Source organism: Scyliorhinus torazame, chromosome 8 (genome assembly GCF_047496885.1).
Source record: "Scyliorhinus torazame isolate Kashiwa2021f chromosome 8, sScyTor2.1, whole genome shotgun sequence".
Classification (NCBI taxonomy): Eukaryota; Metazoa; Chordata; class Chondrichthyes; order Carcharhiniformes; family Scyliorhinidae; genus Scyliorhinus; species Scyliorhinus torazame.
In genome coordinates, this window is record NC_092714.1 from 260239691 (window position 1) to 260256840 (window position 17150).

Here is a 17150-nt window from a genome sequence, read left to right on the forward strand (position 1 = left end):
TTGGGCATTCTGAATTCTCCCTCTGTGTACCCAAACAGGCGCCGGAGTGTGGCAACTAGGGGCCTTTCACAGTAACTTCATTGCAGTTTTGTTTGTAAATTTAGAGTACCCAATTATTTTTTTGTCTGCTTTATTCTCTGTGTCTCCATCTTGTGTGTCAGGCAGCCATCTTCTGTGCCAAGTGCCCTTCTGAACCATTTCCCACTTCAGAAGTAAGGTGGGGACAGAAACAAAAGGCAGTAAAGGGAAACATGGAAGGCAGAGAACCAGATACAAATCAAAAAGTGCCACATGACATCATAATTCTAAAAGGGTAATAAATGTAAAAAAAAAGCCTGAAGGCTCTGTGTCTCAATGCGAGGAGCATTTGTAATAAGGTTGATGAATTTACTGCGCTGACAATCATTAATGGATATGATGGAATTGGGATCATGGAGACCTGGCTCGAGGGTGACCAAGAATGGGAATCAACATCCAGGGGTATTTAATATTCAGGAAAGATAGAAGGAAAGGAAAGGGAGATGGGGTAGCATTGCTGGTTAAAGAGAAGATTAACGCAATAGTAAGGAAGGACATTAGCTTTGCTGATGTGGAATGTGTATGGATGGAGCTCTGGACAAAAAAACGTAAGTGGGAGTTGTGTACAGACCACCAAACAGTAGTTGTGATGTTGGGGGTAGCATAAAACAGGAAATTAGAAACGCATGCAGTAAGGGTACAGCAGTTATTATGGGTCACTTCAATCTGCATATTGATCACAAATATACAAAACAGACATCTTTTCTTAGGTTTTGTAATGTTCTTTTCTGTGTGTATGCTTGATTTATCCACAAACTTTTAACATATTCCGGTACATACAGGGACTCTGCATCTCATGCATATGTTTTGCCTGTGGTTTCATATGTTGAGCAAGCCTGCTGTGGAGGAAACAGCTGGCCCTGCACCCTGCAGAATGTTGCAGAGGAGTGTTAGGAGTCTGCACTTCTGAATGGATTGGTCTGGAGGAAAAATTATCACTTTTTGGAGAATAGAGCCACAGCTCAGTTGCATGATATGCTGCCCTGCTTTGCAAAGAAAAAAAATTTGGAGGGGCAGAATCTTGGGTTATTGTGATAGCCTGCTGAAGAGAAAAAAGGCACCCAAGTTTATTTCTGATTTTCCTTTAGGTTTTTAAAAGTACAGAATGTAGGAATTGTACAGGTAATCAAAAAACAAGGACAATAACAATATAGAATATTATAGGTGATTAAAAAACAAGGGAAGTCATGATATAGAAATATTATAGGCAATTTAAAAGGGCAATAATGATACATAGTGATTATAAACAAGGGCAATAATGATATAATAATAATCTTTATTGTCACAAGTAGGCTTACATTAACACTGCAATTAAGTTACTGTGAAAATCTCCTAGTCGCCAGACTCCGGCGCCTGTTCGGGTACACTGAGGGAGAATTCAGAATGTCCAATCCACCTAACAGCATATCTTTTGGGACTTGTGGGAGGAAAGCGGAGCACCCGGAGGAAACCCACGCAGACACAAGGAGAATGTGCAGATTCTGCACAGACAGTGACTGAAGCCGGGAATCAAACCTGGGACCCTGGTGCTGTGAAGCAACAGTGCTAACCACTGTGCTACCGTGCCGCCTATAGAAATATTATTGGTGATTAAAAGGGCAATAATGCTCTAGAAATATTGTAGGTGATTCAAAAGGGCAATAACAACATATAGAAATAGTATAGATGATTAAAAATAAGGGAAATAATGATATAGAAATAGTATAGGTGATCACAAAGAGCAATGACAATACAGAATACAGGTGAATAAAAACAAGGGTAATAATGGTATGGAAATAGTGCGGGCAATTAATAAGGGCAATAAAGATATAGAAATATAGGTGAATAAAGAACAAGGGCAGTAATATAGCAATAGTATAGGCGAATAAAAAACAAAGGCAGCAATGATATAGAAATAGGGCAAGTGATTAAAAAATAAAGGCAGTAACGATATAGAAACAGTATAGGTGAATAAAAAACAAAGACAGTAATGATATAGAGATGGTGCAAGGGCGGACGGTGGTGCAGTAGTTAGCATTGCTTCCTCACAGCGCTGAGGAACGCGGGTTCGATCCCATCTCTGGGTCACTGTCCGTCTGGAGTTTGCACATTCTCCCAGTGTCTGTGTGGACCTCACCCCTATAACAGCACGGTAGCATTGTGGATAGCACAATTGCTTCACAGCTCCAGGGTCCCAGGTTCGATTCCGGCTTGGGTCACTGTCTGTGCGGAGTCTGCACATCCTCCCCGTGTGTGCGTGGGTTTCCACCGGGTGCTCCGGTTTCCTCCCACAGTCCAAAGATGTGCAGGTTAGGTGGATTGGCCATGATAAATTGCCCTCAGTGTCCAAAATTGCCCTTAGTGTTGGGTGGGGTTACTGGGTAATGGGGATAGGGTGGATATGTTGACCTTGGGTAGGGTGCTCTTTCCGAGAGCTGGTGTAGACTCGATGGGCCGAATGGCCTCCTTCTGCACTGTAAATTCTATGAAACCCATAAAGATGTGCAGGGTAGGTGGAATGGCCATGCTAAATTGCCCCTTAATTGGAAAAAAAATAATTGGATACACTAAATTTTAAAAAATGAGGGTAATAACGACACATAAATAGTATAGGCGATTTAAAAACAGGCAATAATGATATAGACAAAGCAAAGGTGATAAAAAAAAACAAGGATGATATAGTAAGAAGTCTTACAACACCAGGTTAAAGTCCAACAGGTTTGTTTCAAATCACTAGGTTCACCTGAGGAAGGAGCAGTGATCCGAAAGCTAGTGATTTGAAACAAACCTGTTGGACTTTAACCTGGTGTTGTAAAACTTCTTACTGTGCTCACCCCAGTCCAACGCCGGCATCTCCACATCAATAATGATATAGAAATAGGATAGGTGATTAATAATAATTAATAATAATCTTTATTAGTGTCACAAGTAGGCTTAAAATCGCTACAAAAAATGTTTTTGAAAACAAGGGCAACAGCAGGAGATTCTCAATGATAAACATTGGAGTGGGTCCAGCAGCGTTGTTTATTTGGGACACTGTTTAAAGGGGGCAGAGCGGCACTTCCGGGTTCCCCCTGCGCCTTTGAATGATGCCGCCTTCCCGGCTCCAGCGGAAAGGCAACCCCAGGGGCCCCGGGCCGCCGATTGGACGGAGGCGGCTGCCCGTCAGAGGCTGCGGCCAATGGGGCGCCGGAGAGGGCGGGGAAGGGGGCGTGGCCGTCCATTGTGACGCGGCCGTGTGGCTGTTTCGCGGCAAATATTTGGCGCGTAAAAAAAGAGAGGAGCAGCTAGGCGCCTGAGCCGCCGGCAGCTTCCTGGATACAACTCAGCTCCAAGTATCCTTTTTTAAAACTGTATCCACCCGCGTGCTAGCACAGGGAGGGCAAGCACCCTGCGGCTGCAATCACATCCATGTGTCCCTGCGTCCTCTTGCACTGAGAACAAGGATCCAAAGCAGAAAGAGGGACAAAGACAGTTGCTAAAAAACTGCAACATTTCACAATGTCCAGAGAAATGTTGCCGGCTGCGATCGAGCCCGCCGCCGCCGCCGCCGCCGCTGCCTCCCTCCAGCCCGGGACTGTGACCGTGTCTTGCTGCGGGCCCGAGGGGCTGCTCGGGCAGCCGCTGCTGATTTTCTCCTCTCCAGGAAGTGGCCAGGCTGAGTCCGAGGCAGAGCGGACGGGGGCCGGGAGCGGGGCGGCTCAGGGACTCCTGCTGTTCGCTGCTACACCCCAGGGTCCCGGTTCAGCCGAGTGGGGACAGCGACCCCCCCTGGGGCGCCCACCGGTAATCGGAGTGAGTGAGTGTGGAGTGTTTGTATGTGTGTAGCGACAGAACCAACATCCCATCCAGAGAAACATGACTGTGTATTTGAACAGGCAGGTCCCTATACCTTCTAGTGTGTGTATACTGACAGCACCAAACATCCACCCAGAGGAATGTTTCTGAGTGTGTCTGAACAGAAATGTATATTATATACAGGACCAAAAATCCACCCAGGGGAACGTTTCTGAGTGTGCCTGAACAGAGATGTGTATGTATATTATATACTGCACCAAACATCCACCCTGGGGAACTTTGCTAACTGCTTGAAAACACAAGTTACACTTATGTGGATGTCTACATCTCTGCACAACCTATACATCCACCTAAGCCACAAAAAGATCTATCTTAATGCTGATGGCACTTCCCCCCCCCCCCCCCATCAAAATGCACAGCTTTAAGAGTTTTCCCATAAAATTTTAAGATAGCGGAGAAGGCAGCATTGGTAAATGGTTTGATATGTTTGCCATCCAACTTCTAATGGAGTATTGTGTGGGGATGAGAACTTCAAGCTGTTTTAAGTGCTGTAGAACTGGTCGTTTTAGAGATGCTTTAAATCCTGTGTGCAAGTTTTGTCTGTCGGTTGGTAATTTATCTTCCCACCAGCATTTTGTTTAAATGACCCATACCTCTATATGTGTTCATCGATTTTTCCTCATGTCTTGCAGTGGAACTGTTTTTGGGGGTTCAGATGATGCTGTTGTGTAAACAAGTCAAGGAGCCTGATAATTTAAAGCAAGATTATGCCTACTTGTCTATACCAGTTGCTATGTCTGCAAAATTTCCTCATGCTGTAGTGTCTCTTAAATAAAACACCCAAAGACAGTGCTGTGGGATTAGAATAAATTAGGTGGTTGTTTTCATTGGATGCAGACGCGATGGGCTGAAGGGCCTTTTCTGTGCTATGTCACTCCATGACTGTGCCTTCAGGAGCTGGAGAGAGCAGCACTGACCAGTACATCATGGTTCAAAACTTGTTCCGATCCCTTCCTTTCAATCACACATCCTCTTTCTCTCTCTCTCTTTTTTTTTTTCACCCCCCCCAACACACGCACAGATAGTCTGGGGACCTTAAGTAATGTGGTCGTGGGTACAGGTCCTAGAGCAGGAAATATTTTGAAGCAGAGACTGAAAAATCAAAGATCTGTGGGTACTGGTATCGTGGGCACAGTTTAGGCCCTGAACACAGAGATTTCCTTCTTAAACCACTGCCTCTGTTTCCTCCTTTAACATGCTCTTTGTCCAAACATTTGATCACCTGTCGTGATATCTATCTACTTGTGTGGCCTGGCATTACACTTCCATTACTAATGCTCCCGTGAAGTGCCTTGGGATATTCCATTGTATTAATGGTGCTATTATAAACGCAAGATGCTGTTTCTCTGCGTTTAAAGGTACTGCATAAATGCAAGTTGTTGTTGAGCATGCTGTCCCTGGATATTTTGCACTTTCAATTCTTGTCTTTGTGAGGCCACTCTGGGTACAGTGAAAGCTTGAGGCCTCTGCAGCTGGAGAGCTAGTTACAGAGGTGCAGTTGGAAAGGCCTAAGAGCAGGCTGTCTGCTGCCAGCACTGGGCTGAGAATCAGTGCCTCGCAAGGTAAACAAAAGAGCCCTCGATATATTAGTTGTGGAGGGGGTGGGACTCCCAGGGTAATAGCCACCCCCTCCCATCCTGCTCCCAGTGTTGTGTCTGAGATTAGATAGCTATTGTGGAAGGATTCATACAGTCCTGGATTGTGTCTGCTTTGAAATTGAATAAAAACTCATCTTAAAAAGGTTATTCAGCTACAATTGGTTTTAGTGCAATAGAAAGGCTGACATTTGATTTGTTGCTCAGAGCTCTGTAACTTATTAAATTGTCACAAATTTTACTTTAAAAAGCAGTCTCCTTTCCAGGTTACTAATCTAATTGCTTTAACCAAATTCTAACTATATTGACTATTTAAATGTTAAGCGGACCAGGTTTGTAGGAGTTCCTGAGACTATCCCTGGTCAGCGATGTCTTCCTCATGTTGAGGTTTTGCCACCTCCTTCCCACCAGTTCTTCGAGAGATGGCAGCACAGGGAGAATTCGTCTGGTTTTTAAATAGTGAAATAAAATTCTTATTTTGTGAAGTAATAAAACAAAAGTGTCCTTGGGCTTTAAGATGGTTGAGCGTGAGGGCGGCATGTGGCACTGGGACTGCGACGCTGAGGACCCGGGTTCGAATCCCGGCCTGGGTCACTGTCCGTGTGGAGTTTGGACATTCTCCCCATGTCTGCGTGGGTTTCACCCCCACAGCCCAAACAAAGATGGGCATGGTAGCTGGATTGGCCCCACTAAATTGCCCCTTAATTGGCAAAAAAAATAATTCGGTACTCTAAATTTATTTTTAAAAAAAGATGGTTGAGTGTTCTCACCGTTACGGTGTGGGACGGGGCCCGCATTTGATTTCTGATGTGCGGGGCCGGTTGATTTCAACCAGAGGGTTGTTGTAATTTAGTTTCTGCTCTTGGGTTAGGGACATATGGGAGTGACCAGAGTTCCTGTTGGACCTGTTTGCGAGCGGGTTGGAGAACAAGATTGAAGAAGTCTTGCTGCAATTGTACAGGGTTTTGGTGAGATCTCATCTTGGAAATACTGTGTGCAGTTTTACTCTCCATTTTTTAAGAATGGATCTCCTTGCATTTGAGGCAGCCTCTGCAAAAGTTCACTCAATTAGTTCCTATAAGGAGGAGGTTGTCCGATGTTGCAAAGCAAGGCTAATTGGGTTGATATTCTCTGGAGTTGAGAATAGGAATTGAAACGTAACAAGGTTCTGCAGGGGTTTGATGGGTAGACATTGAGAGATTGATTCCTCTGGCTGGGGAATCTAAAACTAGTAGTCTCCGGGTAAGGGGCTGGTAATTTAGGACTAAGATGAGGAGAGATTACTTCACTGAAAGAGTGGTATTCTGTACCCCAGAGTGTGGTGGATGCTCCATTGTTGAATATATGGGTAGCATAGTGGTCAGCATAGCTGCTTCACAGCTCCAGGGTCCTAGGTTTGATTCCTGGTGTGGGTCACTGTCTGTGTGGAGTCTGCACATTCTCCCCGTGTCTGCGTGGGTTTCCTCCGGGTGCTCCGGTTTCCTCCCACAGTCCAAAGATGTGCAGCAGGTTAGGTGGATTGGCCATGATCAATTGCCCTTCGTGTCCAAAAAGGTTAAGTGGGGTTACGGGGATAGGGTGGAGGTGTGGGCTTGGGTAGGGTGGTCTTTCCAAGGGCCGGTGCAGATTTGATGGGCCGAATGGCCTTCTTCAGCACTGTAAATTCTATGATATTTAAGGCTGGGATAGACAGATCTTTGGTGTCTCAGTGAATCGCAGAAAGTGGAGTTGAAGCCCAGGGTTAACCATGATCATATTGAATGGTGGAGCAGGCTCGATGGGCCGAATGGTCTACACCTGCATCAATTTTTTATGCTCCTGGTAGTTTCCTGGTGATATCTGGTGGAAAGTGCATGTGAGGCTCCTAGTCCAAATAGAAAGCTGTCACTTGTTGATCACACTCTCCCTTCTTAGTTTAAAGAAAAATGGGTATTTCCAAGATGTAGCGGAGGAAATACAGAATCGGACTGTGATCTATTCCCACCCAAAGGTTCAGAGTGAGGACAAAGTGGTTTGTTGCTCTGGAGCTGATATTGTGTCACTCTGGCCCAGAATCTGAAAAGTGAAAGCCTCATTGAGTATTGCTGAAAAAAGACACACACTGTCAAAGCTTTTCGTCTTGCACTCATCAGGACAATTCGCAAGAATACCATATTTGGATAGCACGGTGGCACAGTGATTAGCACTGCTGCCTCACGACGCTGAGGTCCCAGGTTCGGTCCCGGCCTTGTATCACTGTCCGTGTGGAGTTTACACATTCTCCCCGTGTTTGCGTGGGTTTCGCCCCCACAAGCCAAAGATGTGCAGGGTAGGTGGATTGGCCACACTAAATTGTCCCTTAATTGGAAAAAAAAAATGAATTGGGTACTCTAAATTTATTTTAAAAACGAATACCAAATGTAATGGGAACAACCATTTATACTTCATGAGAAGAGAGTGCTGATTCGGTGGCAAGTGGACTCTGGTGGAGGTGTTGCCCTTTTGGCTGCCTTTTTATTGCTGGAATACTTCCAGACTTTGCCTAAAACACAGTCGCTGCACTCTTTAAAGAGTCAGCCACAATCTGAAGTGCTTTATGGTTCCTGATAGTTACCACGCTAGCTAGCTGACTAGATATTTGTATGTACTTAGCAGGGACCTGCATGAGATGTTGGACCCATAAAAAGGTTGCCTGTTATCGCTCCGTTCCCATGAAACATGAGTGAACTTGTAGTTTATTTTCAGAGTGAGATGTTGTGATCTGGAATGTGCTGCTTGAAAAAGTAATGGAAGCAGATTCAAACATAACTTTCAAAGGGAATTGGATAAACACTTGACAAGGAAATGATGACAGGGCCATGGGGGAAGGACAGGGGGAGTGGGACTAATCGGATGGTGCGTTCGCAGAGCAGGCCTCCGCTGTACTGGATGATTCTAATCTTTGTTCTTTTGCCAGAGCTGTCTTGTTCAAACTCAGTTGACCTGAGGTGTTTGTTATGATGTGTACCTTGATAATCATAGATTATCATAGAATTTACAGTGCAGAAAGAGGCTATTCGGCCCATCGAGTCTACACCGACTCTTGGAAAGAGCACCGTACCCAAGGTCAACACCTCCACCCTATCCCCATAACCCAGTAACCCCACCCAACACTAAGGGCAATTTTGGACACTAAGGGCAATTTATCATGGCCAATCCGCCTAACCTGCACATCTTTGGACTGTGGGAGGAAACCGGAGCCCCCGGAGGAAACCCACGCACACACGGGAAGGATGTGCAGACTCCGCACAGACAGTGACCTAAGCTGGAATCGAACCTGGGACCCTGGAGCTGTGAAGCAATTGTGCTATCCATAATGCTACCGTGCTGCCCAAAGTGACGGGTTGGCTCGCTTCCCCATCTCTGGCCCGCAGGTGCTGGCGCCTGCTGGGATGATGGTGTGTGTGATGGAGTGGCTGTTGCAAGATGTACTGGGCCGCCATGTGGATATGGCTCCGTGATCATTCCCGCTGATGACTTGCCACCTACCCTCATCCTAAAAAATAGATTGCCGCACAGTCACGTTGTAAGGTGGGGTGGGTGGAACCGAGTGGAGGTTCTACTAAACTGTGCTTGTTCTGCTGGCTTGACTGGCACCAATAGAAGCCTAAGAATAGGTCAGCCACCAGCTGTTACATGGACGAGGAATGGGTGCTCAGCAAAGCTTAGCGTGGAAGGAACAAGGCAAAAATATACCTGAATGGCAGAAATCTGCAAGATGATGGTTTACAAGAAATAAATTTCCCACTCTCTTTAATATATAAAAGATTTAGCCACTCCTTCAGCAACCCCATTGGAGTAAGTCTATCCGGACAGTGTTATAATCCCTGAAATCTCAACTATTTCACTTCCCCGTTGGTGTGATGCTGGTGTGCCAGTTCACACGAAGCCTGAGTTGCTGTGGTGACGTTACTTTTACAAGCATGTTGTAGACTGGCGCTATGGATAGTGATGATAGAGGCTCCAACATTCATCCCATCACATGGCTGACCAGGAATCTCTCCCACTCTTACTCCCTGTCACTGTGTGTTGGAAGGATTTGCAGATTGATACACCACCTGTTTGGCCATGTTATTAATGTGGGCATAAAATTAACAACACAGCTGAGGATTGGGAACAGTTAAAAAAATTCACCAAAGGCAGATCAAGGGATTGAGTAAGAGGGGGGAAAATGCAATTTGAAAGGAAAGTAGTGGGGAACTTGAAAAACTGACTAAAAGCTTCTGTAGGTATGTGAAGATTAGTAAAAACTAATGTAGGCCCCTTACAGTCAGAAATGGAAGCATTCCTAACGGGGAACAAAGAAATGGCTGAGCAACTAAATTCGTACTTTGCTTCTGACTTCACAAAGGAAGATATGAATAATGTACCGGAACTTCTTGAGAAGCACAAGTTTTAGTGAGGAGCTGAAGGAAATTAGTATTAGTAAAGAAATGGTTTGGGGGAAATTAATGGGATTGAAGGTGGATAAATCTCCAGGACCGGATAATCTTCATCCCAGAGTACGAAAGGAAATGGCTCTAGAAATAATAGATCCATTGGCGGTCAGTTTGCAAAATTCTTTGGTCTCTTGAATGGTTCCTACAGACTGGAGTGTAGCTAATATGACCCCGCTATTCAAAAAGGGAGGTAGAGAGAAAACACGGAACTATAGACCAGGGAGCCTAACGTCAGTAGTAGGGAAGTTGCTGGAGTCCATTATCAAGGATTTCATAGCACAACATTTGGAAGGCAGTAGCATAATCAGACAAAGTCACCATGGAGTTACCTAACGAAAGTCATGCTTGACAAATCTACTAGAATTCTTTGAAGATGTAACCAGTAGAGTTAACTAGGGAGAACTGGTGGATGTGGTTTATTTAGACTTTCAGAAGGCTTTCGATAACTTCTCACTTAGCAGATTAATATCTAAAGTTAAAAGGCATGGGATTACGGGCAGTGTCCTGAGATGGATAGAAAGCTGGTTAGCAGACAGGAAGCAAAAAGTTGGAATAAATGGGTCTTTTTCTGATTGGCAAGCAGCGACTAGTGGTCTATAGGTCGACGGCCTTCCCTTCCGATAGGGGGAGCTCCGGCTCCTCAGATCTATTCCCGTCCTCTTTCTTTGTTCTTATACTTTTCTGTCCTACCATATCGGTCTTAAGGGATCTAGGTGGTATGCGTAATTGTTTCTGGATAGGATCAAGCCCCTCTCTCATTGTCCGAGATCGGGTCCTAGAGCTAACTGGGCTTGTGGAACAGAGCTCCCCTTCTCTAACAGACGGTGAAGGGTCAGAAATAGGACTCAAACTATCAACCGAATCAGACCTTGAGAAGAGGGGAAAATCAATGTGGTCATTTTCCAGCTACACAAATTGTGGGCCCATTTCCACTTTCCTTGACCAACATCAGTCTAATTCTGATTTCGCAGCTGGCCGGTGACCGTCTGGAGAAATCCCGGGTTTCAGCACCAAATGACAATATTGAATTCTTTACCCGTCAGTCTGGCCTCAATAAAACTCTAGATGGATTTGTAGTTATAGTATTATTTATTTTTAACCAACTTGCAAGGCTGACTCGCTCCACAGAGATTAAGAACACAAGCAGTCTCCTGGAGCTCCAGACCCGAGTGAGATTGGAGACAAAGAAATCTTTACAAATCTCATTCAAATGGCATCAAGTTTCACATACAAGATTCTCATAGGTCATCCAATACACCTCCTGACCTGGCCATATATCCTGATTGGCTCACTTCGCATTCCTTAACCCTGGGCCTCTTGTTACCCAGCATCCTTTTCCCCATCCTTGCCATCCATTCAGAATCCCTTTGTCCTTTGTTTGTGAACTCACTACTCTCAGACTGGCTCACATCTACATTATTGTATATTTGAACTAACTATTTTATATCACAGTTGTTTGTTCAATTCCTCACCAGCAAGACCTTGGGTGTCATCGTGCAGTGGACAGTAAAGAAGACAAATGGGGGGAAGGCAGGATCAGGGTATTGAACTTAATGATCAGCCATGATCATATTGAATGGCAGAGCAGGCTCGAAGGGCTGAATGGCCCTCCTTCTAGTGTCTATGAATCATTATCCAAGACCAATCATGCCTTCATCATCCAGTATCTAAATACTCTTACACATACACACCCACACGAGCTGATTCTGACTGCCCTCAACTGCTGTCAATGGGGTTTTGATAGCCTCAGAGGGGCGGTGATGGCACAGGGGTATTGCCCCGGACCAGTAATCCAGAGACCCAGGGTAATATTCTTGGGACCTGGGTTCAAATCCCACCACAGCAGGTTGTAAAATTTGAATTCAATGAAAATCTGGGATTGAAATACCAATCCATTGATGACCATTGAACCATTGTACAAACCCACCTCATTCACTAATGTCCTTTAGTGAAGGAAATCTGCTGTCCTTACCTGGTCTGGCCGACATGTGGTTGACTCTTAATGGCCTAGCCCCACAGCTTGTTTCCTCTGAGCAGCGTGGGGAACATCCTGTATCATTAGCAGGTGGGCTTCTGTAAAGGCAGCAGGTTGCCTTGTGTACGATGTTCTGCAGTTCTTGGCTGTGCTGATGGAGCTGTAAAGAAGGTGCTTGGCCAAGAGTAATGGAAAACACTGGCAGTCACTGTCCTCACAGTAAGAAAGTTCCTTTTGATGCTCTCTGCAGGTTAAGAGGAAGTTGGAGCTGGATAGTGATCATCAGTATCTCGCTGTGGAAATGGTGAGCCCCAAAGGGAAAGGGACGACTTCTGGGAGAGGTACGGCGCAAAGTAGCAGAACTTGTTATAGTGCTATTTTCTTTCGCCCTGTCCAGGAGGAAGAAGTGAGTGAAAGGTGCAAGCTCTCCTGTCTAAGCTCCTCGTCTCACAACAAGTCTTGGAAAGCACAGCAACCTTAACTTGAGACCTCTGCAGCTGGTCACAAACCCTCTGGCAAAGGGCTGGGATTGGGTGGCTGCTCTTCTGATTGGCCCATGGCGTCCTCAGGCCAAGTTTATTGCCGCAGCAGATACATGTGGAGTGGATCTGAGAGTGCTGTCCGCTCTGCTCCTCCCAAGAAAGCCCCTGCCTCGGCCCACCTTCTGCTGAAATATTCATGCCGTTGTTACCTCCAGACTCTATTCTTCCGAAACTCTCCCTGCGAACCTCCAGCCCACCACCCTCCGGAAACCTTAGCTCCTCAAAAGCTCTGCTAACTCCCACCACCTCCCGTTCGCCCAAGTGCCCACTGACCGACAGCCTAAACACTGGATGCTGGGAAAACTCAGCAGGTCTGGCTGCATCTGTATGGAGAGAAAATGGCGCTAACGTTTCGAGTCCTTGTGACTCTTCAGAACTAAAGAAAGGGAAATGAGTTGGATATTATACTGTTTAAGAGGGAGTGGAACAGTCAGTTTGCTCACTCACCTACATGGGTTCCTGACATCCATTTTTAAAATTCGCCTTCTTTTCAAATCCCTTTGACCTTTTGCCCGCTTGCCTCTTGTCGCCCTCCCAGATCGCCGCGCATCTCCATTTCTGGCCTCTTGTTCATCCCTGATCTCCGTCACTTAGCTAATGATGGGCTGCGGCCTCAGCTGCCTGGGCACCAAGCTCTGGAATTCCCTAAATCTTCCTAATTATTGGCTCTGAAAATATTCCTCCTCACCGTACCAAGCTTAAAGGTTCGCATGTGGCTCAGCGGCAAGGTTTGTTTGGTAATGCTCCTGTGAAGAGGCTACGGATGTTTACTACATTAAAGATGCGATGTATATGCAATTTTTTTGTTGAATGGTCAATTTTGCATATGGATTCCCCCCCCCCCCCCCCCCCCCCCCCCCCCCCCCAATCCCCATTCTTCTCTCCCCAGGTTTTTGAGTTGTGCTGGGTTGGGAGGTTCCTTGGGCACTGATCATCCTGATCCCTGAATCGATGCCCGTACCTCAAGTGTGCAGCCCGGCAGTGAATATAATGGGGGGGGGGCACCAAAGCTGAGGCTTTACCTTGAAGCCGGACATATCAACTTTCAACTGGGGATGGGGGCATTATTGCATTGTGATCGGGAAATAAAATAATTGCCTCCGCCCTCGCCTTATTGAGGTAAATGATTGCATTTTTGTTTCCTGACGTGCTAAGATCCTCGGAGACGTTGGGTTGATCCTGAGGCCTCCCTGGTTTGTATGACCATGAGCTGCTTTCCCCTATTTGAGGGGGAGAGCTGACTGGTGGCGATTTAACCTGAGGATCACCGCAGCTCAGGCGAGGGGCAAGGCTGAGAAGGCGGGGCCTTCATGACTAACCTCAGCCGGTTCGTGAATTGAACCCGCGCTGGTGGCCTCGCTCTGCTTCACAAACTAGCTGTCCAGCCCAAACACGACGGTACATTCACCTTTCTTCTTTTTTTTTTCAATCCATTGAAATCAGTGATGTTGTCAAGGGAGACGACCTGCCTTGGCCTCGATGCCCTAAGTTGCTCACCAGACCATCAGGGGGGCTGTTCAGGAATGTCCAGGTGACACTGGGTAAGGATTGCCGTTTCGCAATCTGAGGAAACCAGCTGGGTTTGACCTCCGTACCTCTGGGTCAGTAGTACAGTTCCATAATCACGATATCACCCATTGTAGAATCCTTCAATTTATGAAACTTTATCACAGTATGCTTGATTTATTGGACTACAGTTCAAAGGTCTGGAATGTGCTGCTGATTCTGGTATGTAGGTGACGTGATTCTTGTCCTGGTTCTCTGGGGTGGCTCTGTCCCCTAAGACGGGGGAAAGTGGGTTTTAGTCCCATTCCTCTGAACTGAGTCCATATTCCAGGCTGAAACTTCAGTGTCGTATAGAGGGTGAGCTGCACTTAAATCTCCCCCAGCTCTCGGGTAAAAGAAGATTCCAAAGTACTGTTTTAAAGAGCAGGAGAGTGCTTGCTGGCGTCGTGACCACAATCTATTCTTCCCAACATCACAAAATAAAAAACGATTAGCTGGTCATTATCACATTGTTCTTTATGGGAGCTTGCTGTGCACAAATTGGCTGCTGCGTTTGCAATGTATTTTCAAATGCCCTGTGGGTTATGAGAGGTACCGAATAAATGCAAAACATGGAGTAGTTGTGCAAAACAGCACTGGTTGAATTAATGGGAAGGTATGTAACCATTGGAGGAGAGAAAGAATTGGATTTGTAAAAATGAATGGATGGGATGTAGCTGTCACTGGCGAGGCCAGCTTTCACTCCCCGCCCCTAATTGCCCATGAGGAGGTGGTGGTGAGCTGCTGCCTTGAACCGCTGCAGTCCACGTGATGTAGGTACATCCGCAGTGCTGTTAGGGAGGGAGTTCCTGGTTAGGATGATGAATGGCTTGGAGGGGAATTTCCAGGTGGCGGGGTTCCCAGGTATCTGCTGCTCTTGTCCAGGATGGGTGTGGGTTTGGAAGGTGCTGCTAAAGGAGCCTTGAGTTCCTGCAGTGCATCTTGTAGATAGTACACACGGCTGGCATTGTGTGTTGGTGGTGAAGGGAGGGAATGTAGAAGGGGGGTGCCAACCAAGCGGGCTGCTTTGTCCTGGATGGTGTCGAGCTTCTTAAGTTGTTGGAACTGTACTTATCCAGGCAAGCGGGGAATATTCCATTACACTCCTGACTTGTGCTTTGTAGATGTTCGGACAGGCTTTCGGGAGTCGGGAGGTGAGTTACTCGCCACGGGAACCCTAGCTTCTGACCAGCAGTATTTACATGGCCAATCCAGTTCAGTTTCTGGTCAATGGTAGCACCAAGTGGGGGGTTCAGCGAGATTCATCTCTTGTTGGAGGTGGTCGTTGCCTGACGCTTGTATGGCATGAATGTTACTTGCCGCTTTTCAACCCAAACCTGGGACCATTATCCATGTATTGTTGCGTGTGGGCATGGACTGAATACCTGAGAAGTTGCAAATGGTGCTGAACATTGTGCAGTCCTCAGCGAATATCCCCACTTCTGACCTTGTGATGAAATGAAGGTCATTGATGAAGCAGCTGAAGATGTTTGGGCCGAGGACACTCTTCTGAGGAACTCGTGCAGTGATGCCTTGGAGCTGACCGTTGTTAATAGAATTAAAGACTTGCATTTCTACAGCATTTTTCACAATGACCGGATGCTCTGCAGCCAATGGAGATCTGTTGTAACGTAGGGAACACGGCAATCAATTTGTGCACAGTAAGATCCCACAAATAATAATGGCCAGATAATCTGTTGTTAGGATGGTGACTGAACGATTTAAAAACTGACCTTGACAATGGGCATAACCTCCTCCCTGTTTGTCTTCAAAGTTGTGCCGTGGGATTTTTAAAAAAATCCAATTTATTTCCCAATTAAGGGGCAATTTAGGGTGGCCAATCCACCTACCCTGCACAACCTTTGTGCTGTGGGGGAGAAACCCAAGCAAAACACGGGGAGAATGTGCAAACTCCACACGGACAGTGACCCAGAGCTGGGATCGATGCTAACCACTGCGCCACCGTGCTGCCCCGTGCCGTGGGATCTTTAACACAACCCGAGCTGACAGAGGTACCCTCGGTTTAGCATCTTATCCAAAAGACGGAACCTCTGACCGTGCAGCAGTCCCTCAGTACTGCACTGGGGTGTCAGCTGGCTTTTGTGGGTGAAAGAGCCACCAACTGAGCCCACCACTGCCAATTGGGTGAAGAGGGTTGAGATGAAGTCTGGGGCATAAACAAATAGCCTGAATCCAGTTGAGCCCAAGGGCCTGTTTCTGTGCTGTGCATTCTTTGTAATTTTATTGAAGTTATTTTGGTCTTAGGCCTGAAATCCCCAGTGGAGAAGACCCGATACGACACATCCCTGAGCCTGATCACCAAACGGTTTATCCAGTTGCTGGCGCAGTCTCCGGATGGTGTGCTGGATCTGAACTGGGCAGCACAAGCCCTTGAAGTTCAGAAGCGCAGAATCTACGACATCACCAATGTCCTGGAAGGCATCAAACTCATCAGCAAGAAATCCAAGAATCACATCCAGTGGCTGTGAGTGTTGGAGCGGACACTGAACACGATTGTCGCGATTCTTCAAACATTTGGTTCATAGAACGATAAAGCACAGAAGGAGACCATTCAGCCCTGGTGTATATGCTGGCCCATTGGTGGTCTATCCAATTAGTCCCACTCCTCAGATTCTCTCTTTCCCCCCCGCCCTTTCGAGTATTTATTTATTTATTTTCTTTAAAAAGAAATTTTTAGAGTACCCGATTTGTTTTTCCAATTTAGCGTGGCCAATCCACCTACCTTCGAGTATTTATCTCATTCCCTTTTGAGAGTTACTCTTGAATCTGTGTCCCATCACCCTTTCAGGTAGCACATTGCAGATCACACAGCATAAAAAACGTTCTCCTCATCGCCACTCTGATTCTTTTCTCAACACAGGGCGGTACTCTAAATTAAAAAGAAAGATTAAGAATTGAGTCTAATAGTAAGTAATTATAAATAAAAAGTTATATGGAGCAGTCCTTGATGGAGTAGATGATGAAGCCTTGTAGCCATTACGACTTGATTCCAGTTTAATTGACATCTGCAGGCGAATAGTTGATTCTTCGATTCCGGTGTTTTGGTAGAGATATTTCAGTTCTCTTTTCAGCTGCGATCCTTTTTTCTGGTTGGTTGGCT

General features: G+C 46.1%; 1 protein-coding gene across 2 annotated transcripts in view; it reads left to right on the plus strand.

Annotated features, from left to right (window-relative positions):
- Positions 1-3332: 3332 nt before the first annotated feature.
- Positions 3333-17150, plus strand: part of LOC140428575 (transcription factor E2F1-like) — a 44454-nt gene continuing 30636 nt past the window's right edge. Inside the window, exons 1-3 of one of the 2 annotated variants that reach the window (XM_072515205.1) lie at positions 3333-3852; positions 12193-12283; positions 16295-16514. In XM_072515205.1, coding sequence (XP_072371306.1) covers positions 3559-3852; positions 12193-12283; positions 16295-16514 — 605 coding nt within the window. In that variant the 5' untranslated portion in view covers positions 3333-3558. The remainder of the gene's footprint in view (positions 3853-12192; positions 12284-16294; positions 16515-17150) is intronic. The other variant, XM_072515206.1, reaches the window with a different exon arrangement.